General features: G+C 45.7%; 1 protein-coding gene across 3 annotated transcripts in view; it reads right to left on the reverse strand.

Annotated features, from left to right (window-relative positions):
* Nucleotides 1–20,990, reverse strand: part of crtac1b (cartilage acidic protein 1b) — a 325,818-nt gene that overhangs the window by 41,294 nt on the left and 263,534 nt on the right. Inside the window, exons 12-15 of one of the 3 annotated variants that reach the window (XM_059947158.1) lie at nucleotides 13,935–14,077; nucleotides 13,003–13,045; nucleotides 11,602–11,745; nucleotides 2,310–5,897 (exon numbers count right to left, since the gene is read on the reverse strand). In XM_059947158.1, the coding sequence (XP_059803141.1) occupies nucleotides 5,791–5,897; nucleotides 11,602–11,745; nucleotides 13,003–13,045; nucleotides 13,935–14,077 (437 nt within the window). In that variant the 3' untranslated portion in view covers nucleotides 2,310–5,790. Of the gene's footprint in view, nucleotides 1–2,309; nucleotides 5,898–6,897; nucleotides 10,895–11,601; nucleotides 11,746–13,002; nucleotides 13,046–13,934; nucleotides 14,078–20,990 lie in introns of those variants that run through there. The other 2 variants (XM_059947157.1, XM_059947159.1) reach the window with 2 other exon arrangements.

Below are 20,990 nucleotides of genomic sequence, written 5' to 3' on the forward strand. Positions count from 1 at the left end.
ACATCCCTGCTCAAACTGTGCCAGTGATGTGAACTCCCTGTTCTCTCCAGTGTGTGGCTCCTCGCTGCTAATCGTGAGGTCTTCAGTGTGCAAAATCTGAACTGTGTATAAGAGGAAAGAGTCATAGATGATAGATCCAGAGATTACCCCCCGCCAGGGCATAAGTGGCTAATACGAGAGGGGCATAATTTAAAAGTGGTTGGAGGAAAGTAGAGAGAGAAGTCAAAGGTCCAGTAAGTTATTTACACAGAGAGGGCTGAGTGATTAAAGTGTGGGGCACAGTGCTAAGTGTGGTAGTAGAGGCAGCTACATTAGGGACATTCAAGAGTCTCTTAGGCATCAGAGCAAAGAGCATTACAGCACAGTTCAGGCCCCTCAGCCACAATGTTGTGCCAACCTTTTAACCTCCGCTAAGATCAGTCTAATCCTTCCCTCCTATAGGACTTAGATCATTTTTTCTATCACCCATGTGCCTATTAAGTGTCCTTGATGTATCTGTCTCTAGCACCGCATGGATGACAGAAAACCAGTGGGCTATGTGCAAGAGAAGGGTTACATAGATCTTAGCGGAGGTTAAATAAACTGCACAATATTGTGGGTCAAAGGGCCTGTGCTGTGTTTTACTGTTGTGGAGAGATTTGGATAAATGCTCGTTAAGGTAGCACAGTCAGAGGACGTACTAAGGTGGCACTGGCACAAAGCACAGTCAGAGGATGTGCCAGGATGGCATTAGGCACAAAACACAGTCAGGGGACTTGATGGGATGGCATTGGACACAAGACATGCTGGGATGGCACTGGGCACAAAACAGGCTAGTTAATGTTCCCTGGAGCCGAAAACTTGGTGCCCGCAGCTGACTAACCTCCATTCTGTGCTGAGTGACTAAACTGTTAGACAGTTCAAACCAGTTCAGTCTTGTATAACTGTACTCACATAACTGAGGCTGGGTGAGACAACAACTGGAGGTCATAGATTAAGGGTGAAAGGTGAAATGTTTAAGGGGAACCTGAGGGGCAGCTTCTTCAGAGAATAGTGAGAGTGTAGAACGAGCTGCCAGAACAAGTTGTGGATGCGATTTTGATTTCAACAGTTAGGAGAAATTTGGATAGGTATGTGGATAGGAGGAGTATGAAGGGCTATGGTCCAGGTGGAGGTCAATGGGACTAGTTTGGTACAGATTAGGTAGACCAAATGATGTTTTTTGGCGCTGAATTCTCAACATCTCTATGACTCTACCAGCCTGGATTGCTTTATGGCAACACAGAGGCGTAATGGATAGAGCACTGCCCCAGAGCTCCATCGACCCAGGTCAATCCCACCTTGGGTTTTGTCTGTGTGGGAAGTTTGCACATTCTCTCTGTGATAACGTGGATCCGCGTGCTTCAATTTCCACCCACTCCAATGTGTTGGTGAGGGGTAGGATCTCTGGGGAACCTGGGGAGATTGAGATGGAATCAGTGCAGGATATTGGCGCCAGAGTGCGGGGTGACACTTGCCCACGGCACATCATTGTTAGCCCAATCAACACATTTCACTGTATGTTTCAATGTACATGTGATAAATATGTCTGAATCTGGATTTGGGATATTGTGAGCAAGTTGGTCCCCATATCTAAGGAAGGAAGCACTGGCCTGAAGAGTGTCCAGAGGAAGTTAACAGAAATCTCTGGATCTTGGAAATCAAAGGCTGAATGGAGGAGCGTTGATATCTCTGAGCCTGTAATTAATGGAGTTCAGAAGGATAAAGTGGGGGTGTAGGGTGGAGGGATCTCATTGAAAACTACTGGATCGAATCAATGTGTAGATGTTTCCATCAACAGGAGATTCTAGGACCAGAGGCTACAGCTTCAAAATAAAGGGACATCCATTTAAAATTGAAATAAGGAGGAATTTTTTCAACCAGAGGGTGGTGAATCTGTGGAGTCTGTTACCACAGAGGGCTGTGGCAGCCAAGTTATTGAGTTATTTTTTCAGGCAGAGATTGATAGGGTCTTGATTGGTGGGGGGTGGGGATTAAGCATTATGGGGGGAAGGCAGGAAAATGGAGTTGGGGAAAAATACCATGATTGAATGTCAGTGCATACTTGATCGCATAATTCTACTCCTATGTCTTATGGTCTTGGTGTGCCTGGGTGGTTGACGGCCAGCGTGGATTCAGTGGACTGAAGGGTCCGTGTCTGTGTTGTAACTCTCTATGGAAACCTGACTAACTCTGAATGGGAGCAGGCAGCCATTTTACAATGACGTGTAAAATCCCACGAAGGGCCACCTGCTGAAAATGATCGGTTGAAAGAAGGAGACAGAGACCAGGAGCATTGAAATGCATATTTGTTTGCAGACCAATACACAGTGTCCAACGGGAAGTAACGGACAACGCTCGCCGCTCACTGGGCAAGTCACGTTCAAGGGTCACAGATTCACCCACTCGGAACAGGTGACCCTGGATGTAGGCGCAGGGCTCACTCAGTGATACGAGAGCTTCTCTTCACCCTGGTGTGGGGAGGGAATTTGTGGCACCATCCTGAGACTTCCCCCCCCCACCCAGTGGGTAGGGGCCACAGCGGCTAAAGGTGGAAAAGACCCTATCTCCTGTGCAGCCTGAGCAGTTACCACCTACTCATATCCGAGGCCAACCTTACGACAAAAGGCGTTTGCTGGGACGTGGGCCTTGGATGTGGGGTTGTGTGCCATATTCTCATTTTGTCCCCAGAGATGGTGGGAGAGTTTGGCCCATATTCTGAGCCAGTCTCCTGCAATGGGATTGGCTCCTGGATGGACAAAAAGAGCTGGGTTTCTGCTCCTGGTGACACTGCTTCCCAGGTCAAACCCATCTCTGACCCCTGTGCTTTCTTGGCAACGTTGACCCACCCAACCTACGATGTGAAGAACTCCCACCTGGGACAGCTCTGCCTCTAGAGTAAGATCCCCTCATGGGGGAAGAACACTTCATAATTCTACCTGGGCAGTTGCAGCCCAGTGTCATGGTCACCAGGTTGATATCACATCAGCTGCAACATGACATAATTTCTCAGTGCAATCTAACAGATCCCCCCATTCGGGGACAATGGGATGGCATCTTATGCAGGTAACATATGACATCATATCCATGCACAGCTGCGATGACATTATATGTGGGCAATATACAGTATGACATCATATCCATGCATGGATGTGATGACATCATCTCCAGATACTAATGTGATGATATCATACTGTATGTTGTAAATATATGATATCATATCCAGGTGCAGCATTGTGACATCACATTCAGGATCAAATTAGGTCACCACACAGGATGAAGACATCATACTCCATGGAACAATAGATACTACAAAGACATTATTTCAAGCAATTCCAAGCATTATCTGTGCACTGAAATATGATTTAAGCTTTCCTTCTAACTTTTGGAGTACCTTGGATGTGGGGTGGAGAAGGAATATGGGGTTGGGAAAAGGATGTGGGCATGGGGGTGAAATGGGGTGGAGTGGTGAGGGAGGGGCAGGGAATGTGGGTACTGAAATGTGAGGGTGGTGACGTGGGGGTGTGGAAATGCGAGGGAGGTGTCCAGACTGGGCTGGACATGGAGCAGTGTGCAGGGTGCCAATGGTTCGAGGGCTGCGGACCGGGACCTGTCAGCAATAAACCAGTCATGCTGCTGAGGAGCCAAGTGCCAGGACTGGGACACAAGGGACAGCAGGCACTGCATGCCGAAATTGGGGGGACTCAGTGGGTTAGGCAGGGTAGCAAACAGTCAGTGTCTCTGGTCGAAACTCTTTTCCTGTGGAAGATTGCTAAAATCATGATTTCTTGCATCTTTCACAATCTGTTTCCTTTCTGAACTCCCCCACTTCAAAGAAGTGTTGGAGGGTGCCTGCTTCTTTACTGGGCAGTCTTCCATTATCGAGAGAGACAGTGCTACCACAGCCAGCTAGAGGGGTGCAAGAGACCGCAATTCCCGGACCCTCTGGTCCTGAGCAGGAGCTGGGAGAGACGTGAGGAGAAAGGCAGCACCCCCACGTCTCACTGACACATTTTTCTGCAGGGGAGCCATTGAGTCCCTTACCACCTGGGATGGGGGGGTGTGTGGGAATTCAATTTATGAATTGTTTTCCCTCTGTGGATTTCTCAAGCTCCTGGTCACAAAACCAGCTTAATCAAAGGCCCACCATGGGTCTTCTCTCCTCTCCTGCCTCCCACCAACCGGGCAGAAGGTGCAAAAGCCCAAAAGTATGCATCACCAGACTCAAGGACAGCTGTTATAGAATTAGTGAATGATTCTCTAGTACGATGACTTCACCATCTACCCCGTTATGATCTTGCACCTCATTGTCTGCCTGCACTGCACTTTCTCTGTAGCTGTAACACTTTATTTTTCCTTTGCTATCTGGATGTACTGATGTAATGCAATCTACAGTTAACAGCGTGCCTCGGTACAGGTGACAATAATGAACCAATTTAACACTTTCATGGACCATGCAGCCAAACACCCCGTGGCACACCCTGTCGGTGAAATTCTCTGCCCCAGAAGGTGGCGGAGGCCGGGTCATTCGATATATTTAAACTGGAGATAAATATTAAGGAGATGGAGGAATTGAGACCAGTGTGAACAACCCATGATTTGACCGAATGCTAGCACAGCCTTGATGGGCCGAGTGGCCTTTATGTCTGAGTAACCATCCACCCCGCTGTCTCCACCCCCACCCCAATTCTCCAGTGGGTGTAGGGTTAGACACCAACTCTGTTTTACAACACAGTCCATGAATAATGTTCAACCCAATACAACGGCCAGAGGTCCTGTGATATCCCGCTGTAGCCACTGTGCGCCGGTGATGTCTGAGCTTCCTGCTTCGGTGCTGTTAGCTCTCTGCCTGGCTAGAGGAGCAGTTCCAGCTCAGACTGGTCTACAGCACGTCGATTGAAGAAGCGGCAGCAGGAGGGGGCCATTTGCTTTGCCCAGTTGCGGACGGAGTGAGGACGTCACACAGTCACACACGATACAGAAACCCAGCCTTGTCACGTACAACCCAGTGCTCCAGCTCAGCCCGAGAGCAAACCACTGTAACCCACGCACAGCTGTCCAAACTATCGCAAACAATTTACTTTTATTAAGCATAGTTGTAGAGATAAAGGAAAGGTGTGTGTGTGTGTGTGTGTGTAGGTGGTGTGTGTGTGTGTGCGTGTGTGTGTGTGTGTGTGTGTACGTACACATAGGCATGTTGTGTAGGTTGTTTGTGTATCTACACCTATATGTGCACCTCAGTGCTAAGTGTGTTTATATATGTCTGCAGGTGTATGTTCTGGGTGTCCCTATAGATTACATGTCTGTATATGACACGTATTTGTTTATTCACTTGTGTGTATGGCATGTGTGAGTGTATTTGGGAATGTATGTGCATGTGCACATTACACGTGCACCACGAGTGTGCTGTGTGAATCCTCTGAGTCTTCGCTGTCTGGCTTTTGTGCTTATCACTCTGGTATCATACAATCAAATTCCGATCAAACACCTCCTGGGTTTCCAGTGTGCCTGGCCTCGGGTTGCTCTACAGCGGACGATCGAAGGGGGAATCGCTGGAATTTTTCCGTTCGATGGGAACATCCTGTGTGTGCCCGAGATTGTGGCTTCACCGGGAGTTTGATTGCACGGTGCACCGAAAGGCAGCAAACCGAGAGAGAGGAAAATTGCCGTGGTTGTTTCTTTTTTCTCAATCCTGTTCAAACCATGGACAGCTGAGGCAGTGGAAGACAGAGGGTTTCCAAATGTTAAGTTGCCGGGGAGTAGATCTGGCTCTCAGGCCTGGAGCCAGCAGATGAGGCTAGGAAGAAGCACGATGAAGTAGAGAGGACAGGTGGACTGTGGAGCGGATGAGAACCCTCCTCCAAAGTACGCAACTTGGGCTGGTTAGGAAGAGAAAGAAAAGAAGGAAGAGGAAGGAAGAAAGATTTGTATCGAAGCTTATTGCAGGACACAGTTGAAAGCAACCACAATTAAAACAAAGGGGGGGACACAAGAGACTGCAGATACTGGAAGCTGGAGCAGAATCTGAGGGAGGAAATGGACTACTGATATTTTGTGTCCAGTTCATTTGTGGACTGAGAGATAGCAGGTGTAAGGAGCTGGGGGAGGGCTGGAGCAAGAGCTGGCATGTGATGGGTGGATTCAGCTGAGGGGTTAATGGGCAGATGAGGAGGGGGCAGTGGGAATAATGACAGAGGCTGCATCAAGGAGAGGTCTTGATGAATAAATGGAAAAGTGGGAGTGGGAATAATGACAGAGGCTGGGAGGTGATGGGTGGATCACGATGAGGGGTTGATGGGCAGATGGAGGAGCAGGGAGTGGGAATAATAACAGAGGCTGGGAGGTGATGGGTGGGGTCACAAAGGGCTGCAGAAGGTGGAATCTAATCTAAGGAAGGTGGAGCATGGAACCAAGTGAGGGAGGTGGGGAGGGCACCCAGTGGGAGCAGTGTGTGGCCAATGGACAAATGGAACGGGTGGAGGAGGGGAAAGAAATGGGGTGAGGGAGCCTGAGGTGGGGCGTGTGAGGAACTGGAGGATCAGGAGGAGAGAGAAAAAGGGACAGAGGTGAACGGGTTACCAGGAACTACAGAGTTTACCAAAAGCAGAGATTTCTCTGGGGATACACAGCAGGCATTGAACAAGTACAAGAGATAACAATACAGCTTTACAATCAATACAGTCTGAAACAATCACTTACTCCCTAGTGCAGTGTGACAATTTGGGAGGTAGGGAGGAGCATTTGTGGATGGGTGCTTGTTGCTCAGAAGTGGAGTGTTATACACTGGCTGGGGATTCCCAGGAAGAAGGAAGTTAAACAGGGAGAGATTAAGCACTGACTCTGGAGAGCATTCTAATTAATTGCATCTCCATCTGGTACGGAGGCCCTGATGTGCAGGATCAGAAAAGGCGATGGAGGATTGTAGGCCCAGCCTGCTCCATCACTGGCACAACCCTCCCCAGCATCAAAGACATCTCCAAAAGGCGGTTACTCAAGAAAGAGGCATCCGTCAACCAAGGGTCCTCATCATTCAGGACATGCCCTCTTCTCATTGCTACCATCAGTGAGGAGATACAGGATGCTGAAGACCCACACTCAACAACTTAGTATCAGCTTCTTCCCCATCAGATTTCCATGAACCAATAAACATCACCTCATCGTTCCTCTTTTGCGTTATTTATTTATTTTGAAAGCTATAGCCATTTTATGTCTTTGCACAGTGTTGCTGCCGCAAAACAAATATCATGTTATCTGAGTCAGTGATAATAAAACTGATTCAATCCTTGTGATCACCTAAGGCACTTCAAAATCAACTCCATCATCTCACAGGAACAGCAGATGTCCTCTGCTGGAGAATGGTAAAATACAACTCGTTGGACTCAGGTCTAAATTGTCATTGTTCTTCGGTTATTCGGTCTCTGGTAAGATGGCGGTGTTCTCAGACGCAGTGGCTTCTACAGGGCCAACCAAAGGCGTTGTCTTCCCTAAACAGATTCTTACAATTGCAAGACCTTGCTGCACATTCAGAACTTAAAGTATTGCCAGTCCACCCTGTTAGTGAGTTACACTTTTGCAGGAAACTGAAGGAGCTGGCTGGTGTGGACTGGAGTCAGAGTATGAAGGCAATGTGCAGTCTAACAGTGAGTGATTGTTTTAGCCGCTCTTATTGAGAATGCAAGACTCTGTTGGGCATTGGTAATGTGGAATGCTGCAGTTCACTGACTCTCAATACAAGAGTCCCTCAGGGCTGTGTACTAAGTCCCCTCCTTTACTCTCTGTATACCCATGACTGTATCGCCACTCACAGCTCTAATCTGCTAATTAAATTTGCTGAGGACACTACATTGATTGGCCTCATCTCAAACAATATCGAGGTGGCCTACAGGGAAGTAGTATTCTCTCCGACTCAGTGGTGTCAAGAAAACAACCTCTCCCTCAATGTCGCAAAAGCAAAGGAGCTGGTTCTGGATTACAGGAGGAATGGAGACAGGCTAACCCCTAATGACATCAATGGTTCTGGGGTTGAGAGGGTAAACAGCTTTAAGTTCTATGGCATCCACATCACCAAGGGTCTCACGTGGTCTGTACACACCAGCTGTGTGGTAAAAAAGGCACAACAGTGCCTCTTTCATCTCAGACGGTTGAGGAAGTTTGGTATGGGCCCCCAAATCCTATGAACTTTCTGCAGGGACACAATTGAGAGCATCCTGACTGGCTGCATCACTGCCTGGTATGGGAACTGTACCTCCCTCAATTGCAGGACTCTGCAGAGAGTGGTGTGGACAGCCCAATGCATCTGTAGTTGTGAACTCCCCATGATTCAGGACATTTACTAGAATAGGTGTGTAAAAAGGGCCAGAAGGATCATTGGGGACCCAAGTCACCACAACCACAATCTATTCCAGCTGCTACCATCCAGGAAGTGGTACTGCAGCAGAAAAGCCGGGACCAACAGGCTCCAGGACAGCTTCTTCCACCAGGCCATCAGACTGATGAACTCACACTGATTTGAGTATACCCTATATTACATTGACTGTTCTATTCATTATAAATTACCATGATTGCACATTTAGATGGAGATGAAACATAATGGATTTTTACTCCTCATGTATGTAACAGATGTAAGAAATACAGTCAATTCAACTCATTTGGGGGGACTGAGGGAAGGGGAGCTGCATGGCCTTGGTTGCAGTGAGGACTTGGCCTCAAGCGGCAGAGTCATTGGTGTCATTGGCATGCTGTCATTGGTGCTGTCATTGGTGCTGCCCTCCAGTGTTTGCTCAGTGAAAGGAAAGCTGTATTGAGTTCAACTGAACACTGCTGCAACATTTGTGGACCCAGGGACTTGGATTATATATTTTTTGTGTGACTCTATTTTACTGCTATCTTATATGTGCTATATGTGTCCTTCGTGCTGTGTATTGCTGTTGGTAATTTGTTTTGCACCTTGGCCCTGGAGTAACACTGTTCATTTGGCTGTGCTCATGGATATTCATGTATGGTTGAATGACAATTAAACTTGAACTTGAGCTTAAACTTCTTGCCGTTTTACATTTGTTATGCTTGCTTCTTGGTTTATATGAGCACCTGTTTGTGAATTTTTGGTAGATTTTCACTCAATTTTACTAGCGGTGTTTCTGTATTTCTGTCTCTGCTGTTTCATGGATTGTCCTTATCTTTATCTATCCAGCTTGCAATGGTTCACAGTATAAAGAGAGAACATGAGGCAGAATATAGTATTAATGGTAACATTCTTGGCAGTGTGGAGGATCAGAGGGATCTTGGGGACTGAATCCATAGGATACTCAAAGCTGCTGCACAGGTTGACTCTGTGGTTAAGAAGGCATATGGTGCATTGGCCTTCATCAATCGTGGGATTGAGTTTAAGATCTGAGAGGTAATGTTGCATCTATATAGGATGCTGGTTAGACCCCACTTGGAGTATTGTGCTCAATTCTGGTCACCTCACTGTGGGAAGGATGTGGAAACCATGGAAAGGGTGCAGAGGAGATTTACAAGGATGTTGCCTGGATTGGGAAGTATGCCTTATGAGAATAGGTTGAGTAAACTCGGCCTTTTTTCCTTGGAGTGACGGAGGATGAGAGGTGACCTGATGGAGGTGTACAAGATAATGAGAGGCATTGATCGTGTGGAAGGACAAACTAAGGTAGAACATACAAGGTAAATGGTAGGGCACTGAGGAGTGCAGTAGAACAGAGGGAGCTGGGAATACAGATACAAAATTCCCTAAAAGTGGCGTTACAGGTAGATAGGGTTGTAAAGAGAGCTTTTGGTACATTGGCTGTTATAAATCAAAGTATTGAGTATAAGAGTTGGAATGTTATGATGAGGTTGTATAAGGCATTGGTGAAGCTGAATTTGGAGTATTGTCTGCAGATTTGGTCACTGAATTACAGGAAGGATATTAATAAGGTTAAAAGAGTGCAGAGAAGGTTTACAAGAATGTTGCCAGGACTTGAGAAACTGAGTTACCGAGAAAGGTTGAATAGGTTAGGACTTTATTCCCTGGAGCGTAGGAGAATGAGGGGAGACTCGATAGAGGTGTATAAAATTATGATGGGTATACATACAGTGAATGCAAGCAGGCTTTTTCCACTGAGGCTAGGGGAGAATAAAACCAGAGGACATGGGTTAAAGGTGAAGGGGGAAAAGTTTAAAGGGAACATTAAGGGGGGCTTCTTCACACAGAGAGTGGTGGGAGTGTGGAATGAGCTGCTAGATGAAGTGGTAAATGTGGCCTCACTTTTAACATTTAAGAAAAACTTGGACAGGTACATGGATGAGAGGTTTATGGAGGGATATATTCCAGGTGCAGGTCAGTGGGACTAAGCAGAAAAATGGTTCAGCACAGCCAAGAAGGGCCAAAAGGCCTATTTACGTGCTGAAATGTTCTATGGTTCTATGGATAGTCAGAGGCTTTTCCCCAGGGCTGAAATGGCTAGCACGAGAGGACACAGCTTGGAAGTAGGTACAGAGGAGATATCAGGAGTAAGTTTTTTTACGCAGAGTGGTGAGTGTGTGGAATGGGCTGACGGCGGCAGCGGTGGAAGCGGATATGACAGGATCTTTTAAGAGACTCCTGGATGGCTACATGGAGCTTAGAAAAATAGAGGGCTATGGGTAAAGCCTAGGCAGTTCTAAGGTAGAGACATGTTCGGCACAGCTTTGTGGGCCAACAGTCACTGATTTCTCCGAGGATCATCACCATATCATGGCAGAGAGGCCTGTGAGCTCCTGAGATCCTGAGAGCAATGCCGTGTGGAGTTTAGCCGCTGGCGTTTCCCTCTGGGTTGGGTCATCCATGATAGTAAGGTCAGAGGGGAGGTTCCAGACGAAGGGCGACCCGACGGCTGGGCTGGTGGAAGGTGATACATCACAATGTCAGTGAAGGCAGGGGAGAAGTGCAGCAATGAAGGATCCCCAGTTGTCTTGCTTTCCACGCAACAGGACCCTGACACCAACCTGTGGCTGCCCGTCCATCAGCTTCCCCACGTTAAACAAAGTCACCCACAGAACTCCCTCTCTATTGAGAAAATCCATTGTGGTACGTGGATCCCAGATCGACCTCTACAGCCCTCTGACGACCCACTTAGGGGAACATCAAACTCGATTCGAGTGATTAAACTAGTTACTGAGTTTTTCATTCCAGCTTCATTTAATTATTTGAATTGAAGTTGCACTGGGAAGATGTGAAACCTGGTGGTGATTTCACAATGGTACCATTGTTCTGTAAAGAATGGCCCAGGTACAAGAGTGCTGGCACTTTGCAGTATCTAGTGGAGATGCAGGCATTTATGGAAGGGCCCTTGATAGACTATATGATGACTAAAACCTGCTAAAAGTTTGCTGAAGTTCATTGGTTCCTTCCCCATGTTTCTGGAAAGGTTTAGGAAACTTAGGAGTATCTCCTTGGGGCATGGTCCCTGGGACCTGATGCAGAAGCTTTTCCAGGGGATAGAGAGGGATGAATTGCTGATGTTCAAAATGGGGGCAAAGTAGATGAGAGGTACGGCTGCGGTTGACTGTTTTAATGAAGAGAACTGGGCTGTAGGGGACACTCACCTACACATGCCGTCCCGTCCTCGTTGGGCTCGTAGCCCCGATTGCACCTCCGGTTGGGGCGACACCTGTAGCTCCCGAACATGTTGATGCAGACGGGCCTGTCGCTGGGACAGGGCAGTGGGAAGCTGCCACACTCGTCCTCGTCTACAGGGTGGGTTTGGAGGTAGCGTGGGAGAGTGAAGGGATGGGAAGCAGAGAGAGGGGGAGTGGGAGAGAGGGAGAGCAGGAGGTAGAGAGAGGGAGTGAGAGTGGGAAAATGAAAGGTGGGAGGAGGGAGAGAGAGGGAGGAAGATATGGAAAAGGAGAGAGAGTGAAGAGAGGGAAAAGAGAGCAAGAGAAAGAGAAGGGAGAGTGAGTGAATGGACTTGGAATTGGTTTATTTTTGTCACACGCACAGTGATAAGCTTGTCACATATCATCCATCCTGATCAATTGATTACACACTGCATCAAGGTAGTACCAAGGAAAACAATAACAGAGTGTAACAGCTACTGAGATAGTGTGGTGCAGGTGGACAGTGAGGTGCAAGCTCATAACAGGGTTGATTGTGAGGTTGAATCCATCTCATCGTACTAGGGAACCATTCAATAGTCCGATAGCAGTGGGACAGAAGCAGTCCTTGTGCTGGTATTATGTGGTGTCAGGCTATTGTATCTTGTGCCTGAAGGGAGGGGAGAAGAGTGAATGCCCGGGATGGAGCGAGTCTGCTTTACTGAGACAACGAGCAGTGTAGTCAGAGTGGAGGGGAGGCTGGTTTCTGTGACCAACACACTGAGTGGAACTGAAACCCACTGCCTGACCCCACCATCACCTGTCCATAGCTTTCAGGACACTATCTTTCTTTATGCTTAGGCCCTTTACTTGGGAGAGCAGGTATGGAGATGGAATCAGGAGCACCATGAACTACAAAGGCTGCAGCAAAGTTATTCGCCGGAACATAGGAAATTGAGGGGTGACCTGAAAGGACATGAGGGGCATAGACAGGGTGACAGCAGGAAGTCTCTCTCCCAGGGAGGGCTACTAAAAACAAACGTGCATGTGTTTAACATCAAAGGTGAGAGATTTAAAAGGGAAATCAGGAGCAGCTTCATTGTTGCACAAAGAGTGGTGCCTATTTGGGAATAAGCTGACAGAAATAGTGGATGAGGTGGGCACATTAACAACAGTTAAAACAATTTATTAATGGGAAAATTTCAAACCAATGTGGCATAGTTACAAAGTAAAATTAAGACGATAATTTCAGATCTCAGTTTATCACTCTGGAGCTAAATGTGAATTTTTGTCATGTTATGATCGCTCTTCCCCAGTGCACACTTAAAAATGTATTCATAAAATGACGCCTCCCCTACAACCTTATTTCCAGATCACAGGGCTCACCGATTCAGTACAGTATTGACTCACCAATACAGCGACCTCTTCCGTCAGTGGTAAATCCTCGTCCACACTGAGGAAATACAAGATAGACAGATTGGTGGCTATACTGGCATGGGAGGGAGTGCAAAATCACAGATGTTTTGTTGAAATTGGACAGGGATTGGTGAAATCACCCCAGGGACACAGTTAAGGAGAGAGAGAGAGAGAGAGAGAGACTTGCATTGGGGAAAGTACAGATAGAGTTGATGTTGAGTTGTAGCAGGACTAAAAACAAAATACTGGAAATAATCAGAAGGTCAAACGACATCTCCGGTGCTGCCGATTTGCAGTGTGGTTCCACTCACATCTTTTTTATTTCAGATTCCTAGCATTAGCAAGTTATTTTCTTTAATTAAAGGATGTTTCTTCACATGGAGGAGTCTGGAAGAGACAGAGAGAGGGAGATAGATAGAGAGAGGGGAGAAGGGGCAGAAAGAGTTAATGATAGAGAGAAACAGAGACAGGACAGGAGAGAGGGAGAGAGAGAGACAGGAAAGATAGAGAGAGCAAGAGTGAGAGGGAGAGAGATTGAGAGAGGATGTGGGGAGAGAAGCATAAAGAGAGAGGAGACAACAAAAGAGATCAAAATGAGAGAAAAGTAGGGAGAAAGAGTGAGATGATAGAAAAAGGGAGAGTGACAGAGAGACAGAGACAGAGATAGAGATTGATAGAGACAGAGACAGAAACAGTGATAGAGACAGAGACAAGAACTGGGAAATTGAGAACCATACAGGTGAGTCCCAGATCTAGAGAGAGCTAGTGAGGACCAGCCGGAGTTAACTAGGGAAACAGTAAGGGAACTGTTCCTGTACCAAAACACATTGGTGGGGTCCATTAGTCAGATCCAAATGGGGGAATGATTGAGCGAGTGAGGGGGAGAGCGAGAGGAGAGTGCAAGGGCTCCCCAGCTTCCCTTGTACCTCAATTTCCAGGTTGCTGACTTCTCCTCCATTTCCTGGAAACAGCACTTCAATGGTAGAGTTCATGTCACCGAGGGAGATGCCTCGGGAGGTGAATGCGCCTCCTGGCCAGGTCACCTCCAGGTGAGTGGCCACGTCCGTCCCTATTCAAGTCAAGGAGAGGCAGAGGCTGAGTGTCTGTGAGAGTAAAATATAGGGAAGCCTGGACAAAGCCTGTGAAGCAGAGAGTCTATCATCTCAACACTGTTGGATATATTATCCACTCAAGTGTTACCACTCTGGTAAATTTCTACAGATGTACCATGGAAGGCATTGTGACTGGCTGCATTACCGTCAGGTACGGAGGGGTCACTGCACAGGACTGGAAAAGGCGGCAGATGGTCATGAACTTTGCCAGCTCCAACATGATCACTACCCTCCCTGCATGGGGGTCATCCTCAAAACGTGACTCTTCAAAAAGGTGGCATCTGTCAGGAAGGTCTTCATCACCCAGAACATGCCCTCTTCTCACTGCCACCATTAAGGAGGAGGTACAGGAGCCTGAAGACCCACACTCAATATTTTAGGACAGCTTCTTCCCCTCCACCCTCAGAACAGACAATGAACCAACCCATGAACACCAGCTCACTATTTTTGGTCTCTTTTTGCACTACTTGGTTAATGTATTTCTTATATACATTTCTTATTTTCATTTATAGTTTTTAATTATGATTGCACTGCGCTGCTGCCACAGTACATCAAATTTCACGGCATTCTGTATGTCAGTGAAATAAACCTGAGTCTGACAGGGGGCAATTGAAAATAGGCAACTTTACTCAATGAGTGGTGGGGTCCGAGGCTCACTCTCTGATAGGCTGATGAATGCGGAAACAATCCCCATATAAGAAATAGGAGCAGGTGTAGGTTACTTGACTGTGGAGCCGCCTCCACAATTCAAATACGGCTGCTCTGGTCATGGAATCAGCTCCACATACCTGCTTTGCCCCCAAAACTCTTAATTTATTGACAACATAGAACTGTATGGCACAGGAAAAGGCCATTCAGCCCTCAATGCTGTGCTGAACCAGTTAAAAAGCAAATCAAAAAACACCCAAACACTAATCTTTCCTACCTACACAATGTCCATATCCCTCTATCCTTCTTACAGCCACATTTCTATCTAAACGTCTCTTAAAAGCCTCTAATGTATTTGCCTCTACCACCGTACCAGGCAGTGCATTCCAGACATCCATGACTCTCTGATAATAAACTTCCTCCTCACATCACCCTTGAACCTACCCCCTCTCACCTCAATGCATGCCCTCTGGTATTAGAGATCTCAACCCTGGGAAACAAATACTCCCCGTCTACTCTACCTGTGCCTCTCGTAATCTTGTAAACCTCCATCAGATCTCCCCTCAGTCTTCAGCACTCCTGAGAAAGCTCAAGCTTGTCCAGCCTTTCATGACAGCACATGGCCTCTAAACCAGGCAGCATCCTGGTAAACCTCTTCTGCACCCTCTCCAAAGCCTTAACTTCCTTCTTCCAATGGGCAACCAGAACTGTATGCAATAGTCCAGAACCAGAGTTTTATAAAGTTGCAACATAGCCTCCTGACTTCTGAATTTAATGCCTCAACCAATAAAAGCAAGCATTCCCTGAGCCACCTTAGCTACTTTATTGACTTGTGTAGCCACTTCCAAGGAGCTATGAACTTGGATCCCAAGATCTCTCTGCTCAGTAGCTCTGTTAAGGATCTTGCTCTTAACAGTGTACCATCTCCTTGCATTTGTCTCACTAAGGTGCAACACTTCACATTTATCTGGGTTAATTCCATCTGCCATTTCTCAGCCCAAATCTGCAACTGATCTATATTGTGCTGTACTCTTTGCCAGTCTTCTACACCATCCACAACTCCACCATTCTTGGTATCATCCGCAATCCTACCAACTCATCCACCTACATTCTCATCCAGGTAATTTATATACATCACAAACAGCAGATCCCAATCCAGATTCCTGAGGGACTCCACTAACTACAGACCTTCAGCTCGAATAAATCTCTTCAACCACTGCCCTCTGTCTTCTATGCACAAGACAGTTCTGAATCCAAACAGCCAATTTGCCATGGACCCCATGCATCTTAATCTTCTGGATTAGCCTCCCATGAGGGACTTTGTCAAATGCCTCACTAAAATCTATGTAGACAACATCCACTGTCCTACCCTCATCAATCTCTCTCGTCACCTTGTCAAAAAACTCAATCAAGTTGGTGAGAGATGACATAAAAAGAAGAGTTTATCTAACTTTTTATCGAGGGAGTGACGGGTGCCTGGAACATTAGGGACATTTAACAGACCCTTAGGTAGATATGGGGTGTTGTGAGCTGTGTAGGAAGAAAGCATTAGATTGGTCATGGAGTAAGATGCAACATTGAGGGCCAAAGGGTCTGTATTGTGCTGTACTGTCCTATGTTCTAAATACACTTAATGAGGTAGGCTCTACTGCTTACGGGCAGGGAATTATACAGATTCACTTCTCTCTGGGAAAAGCAGTTTCTCCTCGTCTCTGTCCTAAATCTATTTCCTTGAATCTTGAGGCTCTGTCCCTTAATTCTAGTCTCACCTACCAATGGAAACAATTTTCCTGACTCTATCTTACCCATCTGCTTCATGACTTAATTTATTTCTATAAGGTCCCCTCCTTCTTCTGACTTCCAGTGAGTATAGTCCCAAACCATTCAATATCTCATTTGTAATGTCCTTGGAAAAGCACTTTAAGAGCTGATGAGATAGTGACAGTACAGTAAAAGGCCCTTTGATCCACTGATGATCAAGAACTCTTTAACCTAAAGTCTATTTGTTGACTAGTATAAACTTAATGAGCACGGTAGTATCTATTTTATGTATACTACTGTGCTTTACACCCTGGTTTGGAGAAACATGGTCTGGCTTCTATATAAATTATATGGTTATGTATGTTATATACGTTATGTATATAGTTAAATGACAATAAACTTGACATGACTTAAAAGCCATGCATCAAACAATGCATCATTGTTTGTTGCCTCATTATTAACAGGCTGTCTGGATTGTTGAAGAACTTGCTGGCTTGAAGTCCTTCAAGCACTTTACAATTCATATTTATTGCTTATTTATTATCATTATTAATTTTTCTTTTTTTTGTATTTGTATAGTTTGTTCTCTTTCCCACTTTGGTTGCTTGTCCATATTTGTTGTGTGAGTTTTCGTGGCTCTATTGTTTCTTTGTATTTACTGTGATTACCCACAAGAAAAGGAATCTCAGGATAGTGACATATTTATTTTAACAAATTTATTTTTAACTTTGTGTTCAGAATTCAAACTGTTTAAAGCAACGCATCTGGTTAGAAAAAAGACACTTTGCTCCAAGATCCTTGAAACCAGGTCTCGGGAGGTGATGAGGAAATGTCCCTGGGCCATGAACAAGCTTTCTTTATAGCTTCGAATAAAGCTCAAGCCTATGATCTGAGCAGGAGATTGTAAAGAAATCTTGATGGAGGATGAAGCTAATGGGGCAAATTCTGAAAGTACTCAGCAAGTCAGGCATGGTTCTATTTATCATCAATTACAGTTGAATTCACTGCTATCTCTATTTTATTGCAAGCTGCCTTCCAAGATACAGACCGTCCTGATTGGAAATATGTGGCTATTTCTTCACCATCACTGGGTCAAAATCCTGCAACTCCCTCCCCAACGGAATACACCTTCAACATACAGTCCTTGCTTTTGTATTCCAGTCCTCTCGAAATGAATGCTAACATTACATTTGCCGTCCTCACTGCAGACTCAACCTGCAAATTAACCTTTGTGAATTCTGCACGAAGTCTCCTAAGTCCCTTTGCACCTCAGATTTTTGAATTTTCTGTTCTTTAGAAATTAGTCTGCCCTTTTATTTCTTCTACCAAAGTGCATGAGCATACATTTCCTGACTTTGTATTCCATCTGCCACTTCTTTGCTCATTCTTTGAATCTGCTTAAGTCCTTCTGTAGCCTCTCCACTTCCTCAAAATTACCTGACCCTCCACCTATTTTCATATCATTCGTAACCTCTGACAAAACCATCAATGCTATCATCCAAGTCACTGACATAAAAATTAAAAAGAAGCGGCCCCAACACTGACCCCCTGTGGAACAGCTAACCAGAAAAGGCCCCCTTTATTCTCACTCTTCGCCTCCTGCTGATCAGCCACTGCATTATCCATTCTAGTATCTTTCCTGTAAAACTATGGGCTCATAACTTGTTAAACATCCTCATGTGTGGCACCTTATCAAAGGTCTTCAAAAAATCCAAGTACCTAACACCCACTGATTCTCATTTGTCTGACCTGCTTGTTATTTCTTCAAAGAATTCCAACATATCTGTCGGGCAAAATTTTCTCTTGAGGAAATCATGCTGACTATGGACTACTTTCTCATGTGCCTCCAAGGTCCCTGAAACCACATTGTTAACAATCGACTCTAACATCTGCCCAACCACTGAGATCAGACTAACTGGCCTATAATTTTGTTTCTTCTGCCTCTCTCCCTTCTTGAAGAGTGGAGTGACATTTGCAATTTTCCAGTCCTCTGGAACCATTCCAGAATCTAGTGATTCTTGAAAGATCGTTAGTAATGTCTTCCCAATCTCTTCAGCCACCTCTTTCAGAACCCTGGGGTGTACACCATCTGGTCCAGGTGACTTATCTACCTTCAGTCCTTTCAGTTTCCCAAGAGACCTTCTCCTTAGAAATAGCAACTTCACTCACTCTTCTGCTCCCCGACACTCTTGGACTTGTGGCACACTGCTGGCGTCTTCCACATTTTACATTGGCTTTAACTTCTCTTGTTTGCCACAGCTGTGTCATCTTGCCTTTAGAATACTTCCTCCACTTTGGAATGCACCTTCCGAATTGTTTCCAGAGATTCCAGCCATTGCTGCTCAGTGTTCTTTTCCAATCAGTTCTGGCCAGCTGTTCTCTCATGCCTTTACTCCACAGTAAATGCTGATACATCCGACTTTAGCTTCTCCTTCTCAAAGTTCAGGGTGAATTCGATCATAATATGATCACTTTCTCTTAAGGGTTCCTTTACCTTAAGCCCTCTAATCAATTCTGGTTCATTGCACAACATCCAGTCCGGAATAGTTGGTCCCCTAGTGGGCTCAACCATGATTTGCTCTAAAAAGCTATCTTGTAAGCATTCTACAAATCCCCCCTCCTGGGATCCAGCACCAACCTAATTTTCCCAATCTACCTGCATATTGAAATCCCTCTTGACTCTTGTAACATTGCCCTTTTGGCTTGTATTTTCTACCTTTCATTGTACTTTGAAAGCCACACCCTTACTACTGTTTGGTAGTCTGTACATAACTCCCCATCAGGGTCTTTTTACACTTGCATTTCCTTAGCTCTACCCACAATGATTCAACACTTTCCAACCTTACGTCACTTCTTCTAATGATTTGATTTAATTCAACAGAGCCATGCCACCCCATCTGCCCACTTGCTTGTCCTTTCAATACAATGGACGTTAAGCTCCCAGCTATAATCCTCTTTCAGCCATGATTCAGTGATGCCCACAATGTCACACACCTCCCAAGCACTGCAGCAGTTCAAGAAGGCAGCTCAGCAACCCCTGCCCCCACACCTTCTCAGATTTAGGATCAGAATCAGATTTATTTTGACTGACTTACTGTACATGATGTGATATTTGCTGTTTTCTGGCAGCAGTACAGCGCAAAGACATTAAGTGACAATAAATTACATAAATCAATAAATAGTACAAAAATAACAATGAGTTTAAGGGTTCATGGACCGTTCAGGAGTCTGATGGTGAAGGCGAAGAAGCTGTTCTTAAATCATTAACTGTGGGTTTCAGGTTCCTGTACTTTCTCCCTGATGGTAGCAATGAGAAGAGGGCATTTCCCAGATAGTGAGGGTCTGCTTCACGAGGCACTGCCTTTTGGAGATACCCTCGACAGTGGAGACGATTGTGCCCTCAATGGAGATTGCTGAGTCTAAAACCCTCTGCAGCTTCTTGCAGTCCTGTGCATTGAAGCCTCAATACCAGATGGTCAGGGGCATGTAGGAATGAGCAATTCAATGCTGCTTCAGTCTGTGAAGCCTACATCCCATGAATGAACGTAAAAGACAAATTTTAGAAATAGAAAGCTCTGCTCCTCTCTGAGGTGGGAATTCCATCTGTCAGTCTCACCTTGAGATATTCTGTGCCCTATCCATCCCTCCTCATCCTCTTCACCTTAAGACAAATGTTTTCCCGGTTCTGATGAATGGTCTTTTACCACAAACATGAGACCTGTTTCTCATTCCACAGGCGCTGCCTGATCTGCTGGGTATCTCCAGCACTTTTTCCTTTCCTTTTTTTTTCGTGTCAGATTTGCAACATCTGCAGTTTTCCTTTAGATTGGCAAGATCTTCCGGACAACACACACAAGATGCCAGAGGAATTCAGCAGGCCAGGCAGCGTCAATGGAGAAGAGCAAACAGGTGATGTTTCGGCCAAGACCCTTCATCAGGACCTTTGGGAGTTGGTGTTTGGATACGAACAAGGGATGGAAGAGACTGAAACGTTCCTGAGAATAAACAAACAGCGGCATGAACTGGGGGGAGTGGGGACATGGATCGGGGTCAGACAGTTGGTCATCGATCAAGGCTTTCTCCTCTTGTTCCATAATTAAAGGCAGGAATGGATTTATTTAGGAGTTTTTGTTATCCCCAAACATGAGGAGATATCGAGTGACAGATGCATGTCAGGTAGGTGTTGGGCAGTTGTCTTCTGAATAGTGTCAAGAAGCAAAAAGAAGCTTAGTTTAACCACTCCCCCCCCATTTTACAAAGCTACAAAATACATAAAATATAAACACCAGTTATTTACAAGTCAGTGAACAGATTCAAATTAAAATATGATTACTACTCTCTATATAACGGTCAATTCCCTGGGAGGCCCATCATTCCTGGAAATCCGTATTATACCTATCGTGACCGCCTGTTCCCTCTCCAAAGACACCTGGACACAGACGTAGCCCCGGAGGAGGAGCC

The sequence above is a fragment of the Hypanus sabinus genome, chromosome 22 (genome assembly GCF_030144855.1).
Source record: "Hypanus sabinus isolate sHypSab1 chromosome 22, sHypSab1.hap1, whole genome shotgun sequence".
Lineage (NCBI taxonomy): Eukaryota > Metazoa > Chordata > Chondrichthyes > Myliobatiformes > Dasyatidae > Hypanus > Hypanus sabinus.